The sequence below is a fragment of the Filicampus tigris genome, chromosome 4 (genome assembly GCF_054856515.1).
Source record: "Filicampus tigris isolate MCC_2025a chromosome 4, RoL_Ftig_1.0, whole genome shotgun sequence".
Taxonomy (NCBI): domain Eukaryota; kingdom Metazoa; phylum Chordata; class Actinopteri; order Syngnathiformes; family Syngnathidae; genus Filicampus; species Filicampus tigris.
The window spans coordinates 16,470,327-16,485,574 of NC_141220.1; the positions used below are offsets into that span (position 1 = coordinate 16,470,327).

A 15,248-nucleotide genomic window follows, 5' to 3' on the forward strand; every position below is an offset into this window, starting at 1 on the left:
CCTGCATTTGATGAGTGTCTGTGACGTCATGTGCAGGTGGACATGCTGAGTGAGATCAACATCGCTCCTCGCATCCTCACCAACTTCACTGCCGTCATGCCTTCCCAGTTCAAGAAGGATCTGGACTCGTATCTTAAAACACGTTCACCAGTCACTTTCCTCTCAGAGCTGCGCAGCAATCTACAGGTAATTGTTTTTCGTTGTTGTTTTTTTTGTTTTTGTTTAGGATTGCGCTATTGGAAGTCTAAAAATCTCTCTTTGTCTGTCAGGTTTCGAACGAGCCAGGAAACCGCTACAACATCCAGCTCATAAACGCATTAGTGTTGTATGTGGGCACGCAGGCCATCGCGCACATCCACAATAAGGGCAGCACGCCCTCCATGAGCACCATCACCCACTCTGCACACATGGACATCTTCCAAAACCTGGCTGTGGACCTGGACACTGAAGGTAACTTGGCTGCATGCACGAAGATGGCTGGGCGGTAATAAAGATGACACTGAACATGCATGTGCTGCTTTACAGGACGGTACTTGTTCTTGAATGCCATCGCCAATCAGCTGCGCTACCCAAACAGCCACACGCATTACTTCAGCTGCACCATGCTCTATCTGTTTGCCGAAGCAAACACTGAGGCCATCCAGGAGCAGATCACCAGGTCAGTTTACCTACTGCCTCATGTGTGGGCACATTCACATCAAGAAATGAATAAATGCATTTCAGTTGGGATAATTGAGTTGATATCTGATTGAATTGTTACGGGTTTGGTCACAGAACAAATTCAACTGCTTAAACGGCTGCTCTTACACAGGGTCCTGTTGGAGAGGCTGATTGTGAACCGGCCTCACCCATGGGGTCTCCTCATCACCTTCATCGAGCTCATCAAGAACCCCGCCTTCAAGTTCTGGAGCCATGACTTTGTGCACTGTGCCCCTGAGATTGAAAAGTACGTTTAGCTCAGGGGTGTCAAACCTTTTTTGGGGGGTCATGGGCCACATTGTAGTTATGGTTTCCTTCAGAGGAAAGTTATGACCGTGAGCAGAAATAAATGTATGATGTTACCATGCTCCTTTTGAGCTGTGTGTCTACACCAGTGTAATGCTTTCTACTACTTTTTGGGGGTCTGTTGGCCTCTGCCAACATGGTTGGCATTAGGGCTCAACGATTAATTGCATTTTCAATATAATCGCAATTTGAGAAAACACAGTTATGTAATTGCAAAGGCTGCGGTTTAAATGGTCATTACTTTATTGAGGGGCGGATGCGCATTCATCAAACGCTTAGCTAACTCAGCCGCGGTTACAGCATGATTGATCCTTTTCACCTTCCATGGTTAAAACTTCAAGCGTTTGGGGGAAAAAAAACACTGTTTATTTTGTGAGGTCTTGGCTGCCGTTGTGTGTCTCAGCATGTGTGTGAGAGTGTCTCCCATGGCGTCTGTGCGTGCCACCGTAGACTTCGATTTGTGTGCATGAAGTTTGAGCACACACAGACGTGAGTGTGCAGCTCCTTTAGCCACGACAAATAAAAACACATCCATGAAAAGTTGCCAAGCGGTCAAATATTAAGAGGATGAATTAGGACGCATGTTTCCACCCAAAAGACAGACGAAAAGATGTTGAGAAGCCGCCGAGTGGTAATGCCCGCTGGCACTTGATATTACGTGTAGGCATCATTTTACTTTTCCCATCAGGTAGCGTGTGTGATGTTACTAACTGGAGATCAGGTAAGCTTTAATTTTCCACGTTTGTTTTATTTATCCGTCTACATGTTAAGTTGAGTGATTCAAGAAGTGCAATCTGCATTTACATTTTCATGAAACAGTGATGTGTAGGAAGTGGCAAAGATACTGATTTGTTTTTTTTGTTGTATTCTGCACTTGCGTTTACAGTATAGTTTATACTATATTTATGTTTACACCACACTTGTGTGGCAGAATTATGGCGAACGCTTACCAAACTGCACATCAAAATATCTAGTAACTATATACCTCTAATTGTTGTAATAAAGATTAGTTGTTGAAAAATACATTAGAAAGTACCTTAGGAAAAAACATTGAACTCTTGTCACAATCACAATTATTTGGATAAAAAAAAAATCTCAATTAGATTATTTTCCATAATCGTTCAGCCCGAGTTGACATGTCCATCCATTGCATTTGATGGGAAGTCAGCCCTGCCAACATGGCTGCCAAATCCTCAATTTTGTTTTAGCCTGCTCTTGTCTACTTTAAGTCTATTCTAAGTGAGCAGCGCATCCCATAAACACGTGACCAGTCCCTGTTGATGCTGCCACAGTGCTGTTTACTGGTGCTGCACCGATTGCGGCCAATTCTGGAACTACCAGATTTAAACAGCTGCTTTAGAAGGGGTGTTTTAAGTGGACTAGAAACTATTTTCCATCTCTTGGCTCTGGGGATGTTAAATCAAGTTCCCACTGTACTTTGTTACCTCTCAGCACTGCCTGTTGGCTTCCATATGCTGAAAATGTCCCCCTGTCCTTGTCAGGTTGTTCCAGTCGGTGGCTCAGTGCTGCATGGGTCAGAAGCAGGCTCAGCAGGTGATGGAAGGAACCGGTGCCAGCTAGCCTGGCTCACATTCAGCTTGTAGCCCTCGAGAGAGAACACACACGTACGCACCTCCCCCTTCACTGTTGGCAGCACTGGATAAACTGGCAACCACAGTCTTTGTTGAGAAATGTGGACTTAAGGACTACTGCTCCAGGTTCTGAAGATTTACATTTTTTTTTTATCCCTTTTGGAGCTGAGTCTAGAAGGAAATAATGGATGTGAGAAATGCTGTTTAAATACTTTTTTGATGCTTTGATGTAAATAATGGGGGGGAAGGGAGAGTTGATAAGTGTAGAGTGGGGAACATGTCGTATCAATCGTACACTGACATGAAAAAGGAAAAAAAAAAAGACATTTAAAAAAAAAAAACATCTGAACATAATTTCATCATTTCACTCTACCAAAGTTTTTGGTTTGCTTCCCTCTCACAAATCCTTTTTGCCCTTCACTTTGTTTGCTCTGAGGCTGAAAGCTAAAAACGATTGAAGAAAAAAATGTTTTCTTTATTTTTGGTTTTTTTCCTGTCCTTAAATGGACCTGAAGATGTAATTTCAATTCCCGGGGGAGGGGCTCGTGTTTTTGGTGTCGGATGGAGATACTATACTGATGGTTTACTGACGGGTGGTGTGGACACGTCTCTCTCCCTGGCACTTGTAAAATTGTGCAAAGTGAAAATGGTTGACCTTGTATCTTGACAATTTGTACAAAGATTCAAATTGAAGAACAACAGAAGGACCAATACAGCCCATTTTGTAACATTTTGAATGTTTTGTAAATGTATTGGTCCATGTGTATTTTGTAGTCCTTTCTAGTTTGCCTTTAGTTCTTGCTACTTAATTGCAGTATGCGTACATACAGTTAATAAAGCATTCAAACTGCAAAACATGATTGTAGTGTCTCATAATTAGCTTTCATTTATAAAATGCTAGGACAATGGGGGGGTCATATAATATACCTATTTACTGTAATGCACTTGAATGTGGGAAAGAAAAGCCACAGTTGTCATTGTACTTTTTTAGCTGCTTATGAAATGCCAAAAGAGTAAAACTAAAACACTCACTCAGGAGCTACTATCAGCCACAGCCGCCCGCCCCAAATGGTCAAAATTAGCGAATCTGCAGTTGCAGAATCACAAGTATTGATGGGTGTGGTGTTCAACTTTTAAAAAATAACTTAAACTATGTTTAAAGCATGTGGGAGTGGTAAAATGTTTGTTTTTTTTCTTCCCAAACAAGTAAGTTACATGGATATTACGATGTAACTTTAATTGATGAATGTTGCACAGGAGAAAAGGTTTCACATTCATGACTTTGTGAGCTCCATGACTTTGTCCAGGATGCTTTTCTGTCCATATCGGACCTCAAGTGCATTTCTCTGCCTGCTGTTCAGTCTCTCTAGTGAAGCCTGGTCCTCCATCAGGTCCTGGTCCCGGCCCACATCGGGATAGCCCTTCACGGTCAGACGCGCTGCTTCATGAATGAGCCACTTCCACTTGGTTTGTAGTCCCGAGAGCCCGTCATTGGAGAACGCCTGAGAAATCATCTCATCTTCATCCTCCTCCCATCCGTCATTGTTTTTAAACTCCAAGAACTCCTTCCTGGACATGCACAGCACCTGAAACCACCCACACCACACACCAATGCATACTCCGAATGACCTTTTACATACGCTCACATTTTTTAAAAAATGTTCTTGCTCGCATAAACTACTGTCACACTGTCACACTCACTAGTGAAACTATTCACTTAAACTACTAACATGCTCTCACAGTACTCATTTTTTGCTCACACACTACTGTAAGTATTCACTCACATACAGTACACTACTGAAAGGATTCTCTTACTGATTACTGACATTTTTTCACTGACTACTGAAATGCTTTCACACTGATTTTTTTTTCTTGCTCTTTAGGTTATTTCACACTGCACTTAGCAAGGTCTAGAACTAAAAACTGTTCACTTTGAGAGTGTCATCTGGGTGATGTCACAAGGCGCATCCAACAGTTAAGAGGGGATGGAGCAGTGATTTCAGAGTGCTAAAAGCAATAGACTGACTTGCGTGAAAAGTGCTAGTCAGTCTATTGCGATACCACACTCAGGCATAGTGACAAACTCATTGTGTTATAACACAAAAGTTTTGCAATAAAACAGAAGAATATTGCGTTATAAGCACAATGTTAAATATTCACGTGATGTCCCCTTGGCTAAATGCTATCTTGACACTTGAACAGTTTATAGAATGTAAGGACAGAAGTGCTTTAAAAGGACGGACGGGGTCGGAGGACGATTATTTTTATGAATAAGGACGAAGGGACGATGACGGAAGGGTGCCCAGGTTGCGAATGGAGGACGGACCAGAAAAATAGGGTAAAGTGCCCATCTCTGTTTACCACCATATAAAACCAAGTGCAGTGTGAAAAGGACAAAGGCTGCACAATATATTGAAAAAATATCGACATCGCGATATTGGCTCATGCAATATGCATATCGCAAAGACATGCAAAAAGTTTCTTATGGAATTGTATGCTTTTGTTTGAATTTGACCAGTCAGACACAAACTTATATGTGCATCGCCATCCAATAGTTGAACATTATCTAAGGTAATTACAATTGATGATCTAAGATAATTTTGCTTGCTTAGTTTGCTGCTTGAAAAAAACAATTGATTTCATTTGATAATAAAAATGTCCTTTCTTTAGGCACATGTTAAATATCGCAATACTATTGATATCGCTATACATTCAACTATATATTAAACAACCATATCACATGTTTTTTCCCAATATCGTGCAGCCCTAAAAAGGACTACACAATACAGTACTGAAACGTTTTTGCTTGCATTCACCACTGAAATGGTCTCACACTCTTCTTGGGTATTAATTTAGGTCCAAAAAAGGATTTGTGCATGAATTATATGTATAACCTTGAGCACACTGTGTAGCTCCGCATCGGTGAGGCAGCCGTGTTTGCCGAAAACAAATGCTCCTTTATCCCCGAGCAACTCCCACATCTCCTCCAACAGCTGCTGATCTCCATCCGCCTCTGTAAGCAAAAAGATGATTTTACGATACAGTGTTCTCCTGCTATATTGCGTCTCATTGTTCGTGCTTCCACTATAGTGTGGATTTTTGTAAATTCTTTTTTATGAGTCATACTATATTTGCTCTTGGAATGATCATGAAAAGATGAACCTCTTGCGGCCGCTTTGTGCAGGTTGACGACAGGGATGTCGGCCGTGTCGTCGGCGTTGTCGGAGTGCGACTGGGTGAAACCGTACATGTGCAGCAGCTGCCAGTTGGCCATTTGCCCGTACGTGTTGAACACCTCCTCTCCTTTTTTGATGGGACGCACACATACCATCTTCAAAGTGTCCTGGGTGGGGGGAACCGAGAAGAAGCAAAAACCTTTCAGGCATATCACCGATATCTTAAGACACCTGGAAAACATTTTTAAAAATGCATAGTGCCTCCTTTAAACAAGTGTGTCTTTACTGGCGTGAACTCCAGATTAGCATTGTGCTTGGACACGTGGTTGAGTATATCGGCCATGGGAACCATCATAGGTGGATTGGTGGCCTTTTCCTCCTTCTCATCATCTTCATCATCATCCTCTTCTTCATCTTCTTCTTGTGGCTCTTGGAAACTACAGAGGGAGGGAATAAGGCTTCAAGATCTTTATTGCCCTTGCCCTTGTTTAAGTTTACTATCAAGCTCAACATAAAACAGAGAATTACAAGTTGTGTGTTTAAAACAACCACATAGCTCTCCCTATTAAACTCCGTAGCTTAATGCTAACAAACAATGTGAAATTCCATAGACAGGCTACCAAATTGCATTACAGCTTTATAAACCGTTAAGCCAGTGGTTCCCAACCTTTTTCGGCTTGGGTACCTCCGAGCCTTGTGTGTCATACCATGAGTAGAATTTTGTGTTCAAAATAAGCACTAAAAAAAGTTTTGGAGTATGTTTGACTAACCTGTAGGCCATGACAAAAGCCACCAGCTGCGTGTACAGCTCCAGTGTGTGCGTGTGGATGTTCCACATGTCAGGATGCTTGGAAATAAAGGGCAGGACCACATCCCTGTATTCTCTCTGGATGTTAGCCAGGTCTTTCTCCACCGCCTCTGGTATACCAGTTCCCTGCAATAGTCCATCTCGCTCCTCTTTGGACCTGAATGGACCATTAGCAATGTCTAGTTGTGACCACGTGGGGGTGCTGTTTGACGCAGAGGGCACATTCACTTGCCACATCACCAAGTTTTATGTTTGACCCCAGATGGTTAAGAGACAATAACATCTGGCTCGTTGGTCTAGGGGTATGATTCTCGCTTAGGGTGCGAGAGGTCCCGGGTTCAAATCCCGGACGAGCCCTGCTTTTGACTTAATTCCTTGGAACTGTTCTGACACACTTTATAACTTGAAATCGGTCTCTCTGGGATGCACGGAAACGAGGTGTTCTGTCAAACTCTTTTAACTTAGGATTTCATACTTGTGTTTTTTTACTCACCAGAACATGGGGTGGTCTAGCTTCTTGAAGTCGGTCCATAATGACAGGTATGGTTTCCATTTGGACTGCGCTGTGGTGTATTCATAAAGCAGAGCCAGCAGGAGGGGCACCCAACCTGACATGCTCTCCAGGGAGACCTTCTCTGAGGAGGAAATGGGAGCTTTAAAACTGGGCCTGACTGAGGCTAGTGATCCGATTACAGTAAACCGGGACCGCCGTTGGGTCTGACTTCCAAGCAGTGTACCTTCACACATGCAAACTATGGCAGTACAGAGGAAAAAAAAAACGATAAATTGGGGGTGACTGTAGAGTAAAAAAAAAATAGCGCTGAATGATTTTGAAAAATTATCTAATTGTCATTTTTTTCCCCCTCAACATTGCGATTTAATATGTGCACGTGTATATATTTTCAAGGTCCTTTTCTCATAAAAATCAAGCTTGAAGCAATCAATGAAAATGTATTACAATGAATAACATCACATTTATAAAACATAAATACTTTGGTCTAATAAATTGGGCTTATGCTAAAATAAAGCCAAACGAACCATCAATTCATATGAACGGTTACTACTTCAATTAGGGTTGTTAATTTACCAAAGAACTGGCCAACCGAAATACATCTTTTTTTTTCTTTCAAAATTGCTTTATACTACATTGTGATTCAATTGTTCAGCCCTAGTAAAACCCCATAACAAATGATTGCAGGAAAATCTGCAAAATAGTGAGGGCGATTGATGAACTGTGATATAGTGGAGGCACACTACATGTTGCAGTAGTTACCTTGCTCCAGCAGGGTTGCGACGTGTGTCGTCCCCTGATGAAGAAGAGCCGATCTGGGGATTGTGAACAACACCTCGCCTTCCTCAATGTCGTCCTGAGCTAACATCCCATAGTCAGCCACCACGCCATCTTTGCTCACTTGCACCTGCATACACAATTAAAATGATCGATTAATATCCTCAACCACTTTGCCATGAGAGATCACCTAATATGTTGCGGGAAATCATCCAATTTCACTTCAATGGTCCAAAAATTCTTAATTTACTACAATCTGTATTTACCATCTTTGTTCAACCATCTATGCCTGTGACCTATAGTGACAGGTAGAACAATTCAATGCTCTTCCATTTGATTGTAGAAAGCACACATAATTAACCTGTATATCTATTTACTGCGACACTTTTATTTGGTGGTGCACCGTGAGAATTTAAAAAAAATGAAAAATATGTGCTTTGGCTCAATCACTGTTGGGGACGTACCTTAGTGCTGAGCACTAGACCCACATTGTCGCACCACCGGAGGAAGTTCTGCAGGGAAGCATCGTCATCCATCTGCACAGTAGAGGATATATATATATATATATATATATATATATATATATATATATATATATATATATATATATATATATATATATATATATATATATATATATATATATATATATATATATATATATATATATATATATATATATATATATATATATATATATATATATATATATATATATATATATATATATATATATATATATATATATATATATATATATATATATATATATATATATATATATATATATATATATATATATATATATGCCAAACTCAATATTTTTTGGTATCAGACTGGGAGAGTACAAGAAATCAGCCATTGTTGTTGTTGTTTGTAGTTCATTATTTGACAATAAAGTTTTGTGAAAACACGTCTCAACGGCAACGCACACAATCCAAGTTAGCTTCCGACGTGGTTGGCTAAATGCCAGATAAATTACAGTAGGGATGGTTTAGACTTTTAATGTTACTTAATATACATTCTTCCTATATAACTACCTTACGCTAGCATAATACAATCAGAAAATATGTAGTATTAGTAGTTAGTTAATAAGCTAGTTATCGCCGTAGCACGTGTAAACTACATAGCTATTTTCATGTACGGTACGTTCATTCGTTGCACCGCAACATTACATTATCATAAACTAAATCGAGCTGACAAAACCGAACCTTGGGTCGTTTAGCTTCAGATGCCATTTTCTGCTGTTTAATGAATCCTGTCAAGCGGCAAAGTGGATTTTAAATAGCTTCGCGGTTCATGGCTGAGTAACTCAAGCAAGTGGAGACTGGAGCAGACCCGGAAAGGACTAGCAGGGCAGGCAGACTACTCGAGCTCGACAAAGCAAACTCAAAATGTCGTTCGAGCAAAGCAGCATTTTATTATAGCCTATTACCAGTAAATGAAAAGTAAGGGTTATTATAATTTGCACCGTTAAGAAATTGTCAATATTTGAACTCGACTTTAATACAACAAATATGACCCTGAAAATGACTAGTAGGTTACCACCGATAAGCTTCACGACAACGCACGCACACCACATTTAATTTCGATTTCACAATGTTATAAATGAAATGTCGTTGTAATTTGGTTATAAATACATTAATTCTGATTTAGTGTTGTGGCTCGTTGGTCTAGGGGTATGATTCTCGCTTTGGGTGCGAGAGGTCCCGGGTTCAAATCCCGGACGAGCCCATCTTTTCTTTACCTATTAATTTGTGTTTTTCTGTAATTGGCTTGCTCGCTTCAAATTCTTAGAATAGCAACAAAGGCACCCCAAAATGTCGAGATGTCAGCACCGGAAATGTTACGTGCATCATAAAATGTAATGTCTACCTGTCACCTGACAGAGGGCGCTGTTTCGCAGTCTTAAACTTTGCCACATCACCAAGTTTGTGAATTTGAATGTAGACTCTGCATCTTAAAGATGTGGCTCGTTGGTCTAGGGGTATGATTCTCGCTTAGGGTGCGAGAGGTCCCGGGTTCAAATCCCGGACGAGCCCTCTCTTTTAGGGGTGTATTGTGATATGTGGATTATTGGTCTCAAGCTATGATGTGCACACAAAACTGGCTTGAAATTGGCGAAAATGCAGACTCTAAAAGCTAAAATAAATCAATATTACATACATAACGAAGGCACTAAAACCCTGTAGTATTATCATCCATATTCTACCTCTCAAGTTGAACTCATTATTCATGTAGAACTGTAGAATACAATCATTATATTATAGGCATTTTGACATGCAGTAAATTCCATCCATCCATTATCAATACCGCTTATCCTTACAAGGGTCGCGGGACGTGCTGGAGCCTATCCCAGCCGTCTTCGGGCAGTAGGCAGGGGACACCTTGAATTGGTTGTCAGCCAAACGCAGGGCACACAAAGACAAACAACGACTCGCACTCACAATCACACCAAGGGGCAATTTAGAGAGTCCAATCAACTTACCATGCATGTTTTTGGAATGCGGGAGGAAACCGGAGTACCCGGAGAAAACCCACGCAGGCACGGGGAGAACATGCAAACTCCACACAGGGAGGCCGGAGACGGGATCGAACCCATGAACTATGAACTGTGAGGCGGACATGCTAACCAGTCGCCCACCGTAAGTTCTATAATTGAATTATTTTAATGTCTTTATTTTGCCCTTCAAAACTAATGTGCATTGGAACTATAACACATAAACATATGTGTTGCAACAGTAACATATAAACATGCTTAATAAACTTTGCCACATCACCAAGTTTACGAATTTGAATGTAGATATTAAAATTCACTGTCAATATTGTACTTCCTTCTTTGTACGCATTTTTTTTTCTTTATTAGAGAAAGAAATATTTTAATCCCTTTTTATGCTGGTCTTTGTTTTGTTTGAACATTGTTGGTTTTGTATTACATATAGTAATACAAGGGTATTCAGATTCACTGGATTAATTAAGTATCTATGAAATGTTACAAATTTAATTTTTGTTAATTGTCTTTGTTTGATCGTGTAGGATTTCATTAGAGTCACAATATATGATATACTGAAACAAAACATATTCTTTTACATTAGTTTTTTGTTAGTATCAAAAGCGGAACTTTTGATTCGCTTTCTCGCTACACGGAGGTCTAATAGTGAACAAACGGTGGCAAAGGCTGTAAAGCCAGGTAATTTAAGGTAAGGCTTTTAGTTACATTTTTGTAAAACCCACGTTTTAATTTATTCAAATCACATGTCAAATAATATTAATTTTGCTGTGGTAATATTCTTGATTGAACGAGGCAGGAGGGCCCAATCCCAATATCCACCCTTGCAGCCTTCACTTGCAAGTTCCCGCGGAGTGTAGGAGTGCCAAATGCTCTGTCGCCCCGCCCACTTTGCGACCTTGCTCCGCACTTCGTCGAAGTCGACATCCTTGGCCCCTCAGCCGAGGCATATTATCCACAATTCATTGCGGAATTAACCAAAATAGTGGGAAACTGACGACATTCGGTGGACTTCCTGTACCTGTGCCGTAAACAAATTATGTGTAAATTAATCGAAGTATTACAAAGTTTTTCATTTGTAAATATGTTCAGTTGTTAATAGATGTTTTAAAGTCACTGTTGAACCATTACAGTTACCTACGTATTTTGTTTTAATGTAGCTGCCGTACTTAGCAACCTTTTGCGCATGCGCTGCATCTCGTGCAAGAGCCGCAAATAGTCAAAATAATGGAGCCATAGCTCCCATCAACAGGAAGACCGAGCCCGAATTTGACTTTACTACTACTTTACTAAAGTTTTAATACATTTTAAACAGCAACATTTCCACAACAACAACGCATGCCGCCATGCTCGTCGACGCAGCATGACGCATAAATTAATGACGTTGCACCAAGTGTCCCAATTCTGCAATATTTGTACACTTGTGTACCCTGCGTCCTCGAACTCTTCGTGCATCTCGATTATGTGTGCACTTCTGCGAAGACCGTAAGATACAAGTGTCGGTATTAGGATTGGGCCGGTGAACCAAACAATATCGGTTTTGATTGGCTTATTTTGGACAGATTAATGTCTGAAGTTGTTCAGTTAAATGCGAAATGACAGTTTATTATTTGTTGATATATTTCGAATGTACGTCTTTAAATTTGTAGTTTAACATCAACTATTCTTTGGAAGTTCCACCCGGAGGTCTGACAGTGAAACACAAGACTGGCGGCGAAAAATAAAGACATTAATATTGGATTTTATTGTTGTGTTTTTTAATCGAATTAAAATCTAAAATTATTTATTAAATGCGAAATGACAGTGAATTATTTTCTAACCGTTTTCATCTTTAGTGGTCCAGTACTTTACTTATGACGGAATTTTTTTTTTCTATTTCGCTATCTTTACGGAAAGGTTACAGTGAAACACACAATTGGAGGCATGCTACATTGACTTCCGACAGCAAATCAACACAAAAAAATGGGTAAGAGTTTAAAATAAACTACAAATATATGTATCTAATTTAAAGATACTTAAAGTCAGAATGGAGTTGCTTGGAGGCGAGTTTTGTAACATGTCCCAGCAGGAACTGGCGGCTCCTGTCAACACTGTAGCGGTAAGTCTAAACACGCCGACATGTTGACACCACGAGTTCAAGTCAAATATGCAGGGATGGGATCGAGTCACACACATCAAACTACCAAGTCGTTTTGTCTTAGGCAAGTCGAGTAAAATCCGGTGATAAGTGAAGTCCCAAGTCAACTAATTTTATGAATGCGGTCTTACCTGCATTCTAAGTTCCCATAGAGAAGACCAATACGCAAATAATGACATTATTTAACCTCTTTTACACCTATCGTCCACGCATACTTCAAAAATGATCACTCCAGTCCAACACTAATGATTATCATATCACTTGATATCTATGTGTCAATCAAAACTCGTTTGAAACGCCAAACTTCAGCTTGTTTAAATGAAAAACAAAAACAAACTACAACTCTTATCTGTTTGCATAGCGCCTCAAATCAGTTATTGCATTTGCAAATTATGAAAGGAGTGTATTTGAAAGGGTGTTGTCTGCGACCCGTGTCTGATGTGGACCCATCATGATTCCACCATGTCGTTTTCATTCATTCATTTTAAAGCCATACTCATCCAGTATAGCGTTTTTAACTTCAATTTACTGACAAAGACATCTGGTTGATAAAAGGATGGCGTGCTTCAACTTGTTTTATGTCTGTTAAACAGGAAAAATGGAAGCTGTTGCCTGCCTTCTTGAAGGTATAACACACAGACCTGCCAGTGTCTACCTTTTATTTTGTATTTGAATGACCCTTAGCACATGTATGCTCACCAATAAGCATAATGCAATTTTTCCAAATAACAGTGTGGTGTCACATTTAAAAGACCTCAATTTCTGGCGTTTGTTTTTAAGGTGAAAGGCTTGGTGAAACAGCACATCGACTCATTCAACTATTTCATCAATGTGGAGGTAAAACCCAAGCCAGCCAGTCAGCATTGCATGTGTGTGTGTGTTCGTAAATATGTGTGTGAGTGAAAATGTGTGCTGTGTGTGTGTGTGTGTGTCTGTGTATGTATGTATGTATGTCCATCCGTCTGTGTGTGTTTCCGTCCATCTAAATGTGTGTGGATCGGTGTGTGTGTGTGTGCGTGCGCGTCTGTTTCTGTCTTGAACAACCATTGGTGAGTGTGTGCCCATAAATGTGTGTGTCCATGCATGTGTGTCCCTTAGCCTGTAATGTACAATCTCAACATCCCGCTCCACAGATCAAGAAAATCATGAGCGCCAACGAGAAGATAACAAGTGATGCAGACCCGATGTGGTACATCAAGTAAGTCACATAACTAGAAGGCTAATAAGATGCACAGTGACATATCTTGACAATATTCAAGATGTGGACATACCAATGACCTTTTACTTGATTTGTATTAATCTAAAGATCAGATTCTTTCACTAACCGAACCAGCTGGTGATCCCATATCTCAGGACAGTTCTTGTACTGATACTTGATTTATCAAAATCGTGGTAGTCTGGCCTATCCCAATATCATAATTTTGTATTTTTTATAGATACTTTCTACAGTCTTAAAATTGGGTTTTAAAAGGGAACAGCGATCGTAAATTGGACCAGCAAATCAGCGCTGTTGTAAAGTCGAGCTTCTTTCACCTTAGACTGTTGGCTAAGGTAAAGCCCCTCCTTTCCCATCAGCACTTAGAAACAGTCATCCATGCCTTTGTTACATCGCTGCTAGATTACTGTAATGCACTTTATTTTGGAGTCAGCCAGTCCTCCCTCAAACGTCTCCAGTTGGTCCAAAATGCTGATGCCCGCCTACTAACTGGATCTCGGAAGATGGAGCATATAACACCAATTCTGGCCTCCCTTCACTGGCTCCCAGAGCATTTCAGGGTTCGATTTATGATCCTCCTATTCGTCTATAAATCATTAAATGGCCTCGCCCCGGCGTACCTCTCTGAGCTCCTCCACTCCTACGCACCATCCGGCAGCCTCAGGTCTGCGGACCAGGCGCTGATCGAGGTGCCGAGGACCAAGCGGAGCCTCAGAGGGATCAAGCCTTTTCGACTGCCGGTCCTTCCCTTTGGAATGACCTCCCATTGGATGTTAGGCAAGCCCCCTCTCTGTCCATTTTAAAACCCGGTCGAAGACACATTTGTATTCTCTGGCTTTTGATCAGACCTGAAATTTTCGGCTCTTCTCCAGGTGTCAATTGTGTTTTATGTTAATTTATTGCCTTTATTTGTTTATATATTTTTTTATTTATATATTTTTTATTTATATATATTTTTATTTATATAATATATTAATTATATCTATATTTATGAATACTTGTGTATTACGGCCTTTTATTGTCTACTGTTTGTAGTGCTTTGTGCTTTGTTACAGCTCTAGCTGTGCGCTATATAAATGAAATGGAATTGTATTTTATGGTATTTATTTGCCAGTTTATCTCCAAATCAATTTCCACTCCTTGATATTTCTGGTGACCTGCTCAATCTTTGAACACCGTGCTCCGTTTAATGTCCCTTTATTCTTGCAGATACCTCAATATCTACATTGGCATGCCCGATGTAGAAGAGAGCTTCAATGTGACCCGGCCAGTCTCCCCTCATGAGGTGAACCAACTACCTTGTAACACTTTGTACACAATATACAAATATTGTATGTTTGGGGATACTGTTATTTAAAAAGGCCAATACTTGTCATGTTTAATAATGATCTGTGACATTTTCTTTTAATACCATGAAGAAAATGTTCCGATGTATGTGAATGCCTAAGTACAAAGCAGTACCACCCCGAAAAGAAAATTAATCTCACTATGAGAAAATACAATAATATGTGTTTATT

At 40.2% G+C, this 15,248-nt stretch overlaps 3 protein-coding genes and 3 non-coding genes across 17 annotated transcripts in view; 5 read left to right on the top strand and 1 right to left on the bottom strand.

Moving 5' to 3' along the window:
- Positions 1-3,452, top strand: part of cnot1 (CCR4-NOT transcription complex, subunit 1) — a 37,466-nt gene extending 34,014 nt beyond the window's left edge. For all 9 annotated transcript variants that reach the window (XM_086027655.1, XM_086027653.1, XM_086027657.1 and 6 more), the window contains exons 45-49: positions 37-186; positions 270-450; positions 526-658; positions 812-946; positions 2,508-3,452. In XM_086027655.1, coding sequence (XP_085883781.1) covers positions 37-186; positions 270-450; positions 526-658; positions 812-946; positions 2,508-2,586 — 678 coding nt within the window. In that variant the 3' untranslated portion in view covers positions 2,587-3,452. The remainder of the gene's footprint in view (positions 1-36; positions 187-269; positions 451-525; positions 659-811; positions 947-2,507) is intronic.
- A 367-nt stretch (positions 3,453-3,819) lies between these two features.
- setd6 (SET domain containing 6, protein lysine methyltransferase) lies at positions 3,820-9,269 on the bottom strand. Its single transcript, XM_086027663.1, has 9 exons — positions 9,081-9,269; positions 8,334-8,405; positions 7,855-7,999; positions 7,075-7,216; positions 6,544-6,738; positions 6,060-6,210; positions 5,760-5,940; positions 5,492-5,610; positions 3,820-4,183 (listed from the first exon to the last, which is right to left on the bottom strand). The coding sequence occupies exons 1-9, from the start codon at positions 9,105-9,107 to the stop codon at positions 3,872-3,874; spliced, it is 1,344 nt and encodes a 447-aa protein (XP_085883789.1). The 5' UTR covers positions 9,108-9,269; the 3' UTR covers positions 3,820-3,871.
- Positions 6,867-6,938, top strand: trnap-agg (transfer RNA proline (anticodon AGG)). The gene has a single exon. It is a non-coding gene; the product is annotated as a tRNA-Pro (tRNA).
- Positions 9,270-9,531: 262 nt separating the features above from the next.
- On the top strand, positions 9,532-9,603 carry trnap-ugg (transfer RNA proline (anticodon UGG)). The gene has a single exon. It is a non-coding gene; the product is annotated as a tRNA-Pro (tRNA).
- Positions 9,604-9,839: 236 nt separating this feature from the next.
- Positions 9,840-9,911, top strand: trnap-agg (transfer RNA proline (anticodon AGG)). The gene has a single exon. It is a non-coding gene; the product is annotated as a tRNA-Pro (tRNA).
- Positions 9,912-11,362: 1,451 nt separating this feature from the next.
- The window catches only part of polr3b (polymerase (RNA) III (DNA directed) polypeptide B), a 31,129-nt gene continuing 27,243 nt past the window's right edge, over positions 11,363-15,248 (top strand). Inside the window, exons 1-7 of one of the 4 annotated variants that reach the window (XM_086029277.1) lie at positions 11,405-11,421; positions 12,275-12,344; positions 12,447-12,476; positions 13,109-13,141; positions 13,296-13,352; positions 13,649-13,713; positions 14,941-15,016. In XM_086029277.1, the coding sequence (XP_085885403.1) occupies positions 13,661-13,713; positions 14,941-15,016 (129 nt within the window). In that variant the 5' untranslated portion in view covers positions 11,405-11,421; positions 12,275-12,344; positions 12,447-12,476; ... (1 more) ...; positions 13,296-13,352; positions 13,649-13,660. Of the gene's footprint in view, positions 12,477-13,108; positions 13,142-13,295; positions 13,353-13,648; positions 13,714-14,940; positions 15,017-15,248 lie in introns of all 4 variants that reach the window. The other 3 variants (XM_086029276.1, XM_086029275.1, XM_086029273.1) reach the window with 3 other exon arrangements.

Bases quoted from the DNA above. Each gene is read 5' to 3' on its own strand.
- setd6 (XM_086027663.1), bottom strand. From the start codon at position 9,107: ATGGCATCTGAAGCTAAACGACCCAAG. The intron at 8,406-9,080 runs GTTCGGTTTTGT...TCTACTGTGCAG, and splicing joins CTGAAGCTAAACGACCCAAG to ATGGATGACGATGCTTCCCT. The intron at 5,941-6,059 runs GTAAAGACACAC...CCCCCCACCCAG, and splicing joins CTAATCTGGAGTTCACGCCA to GACACTTTGAAGATGGTATG.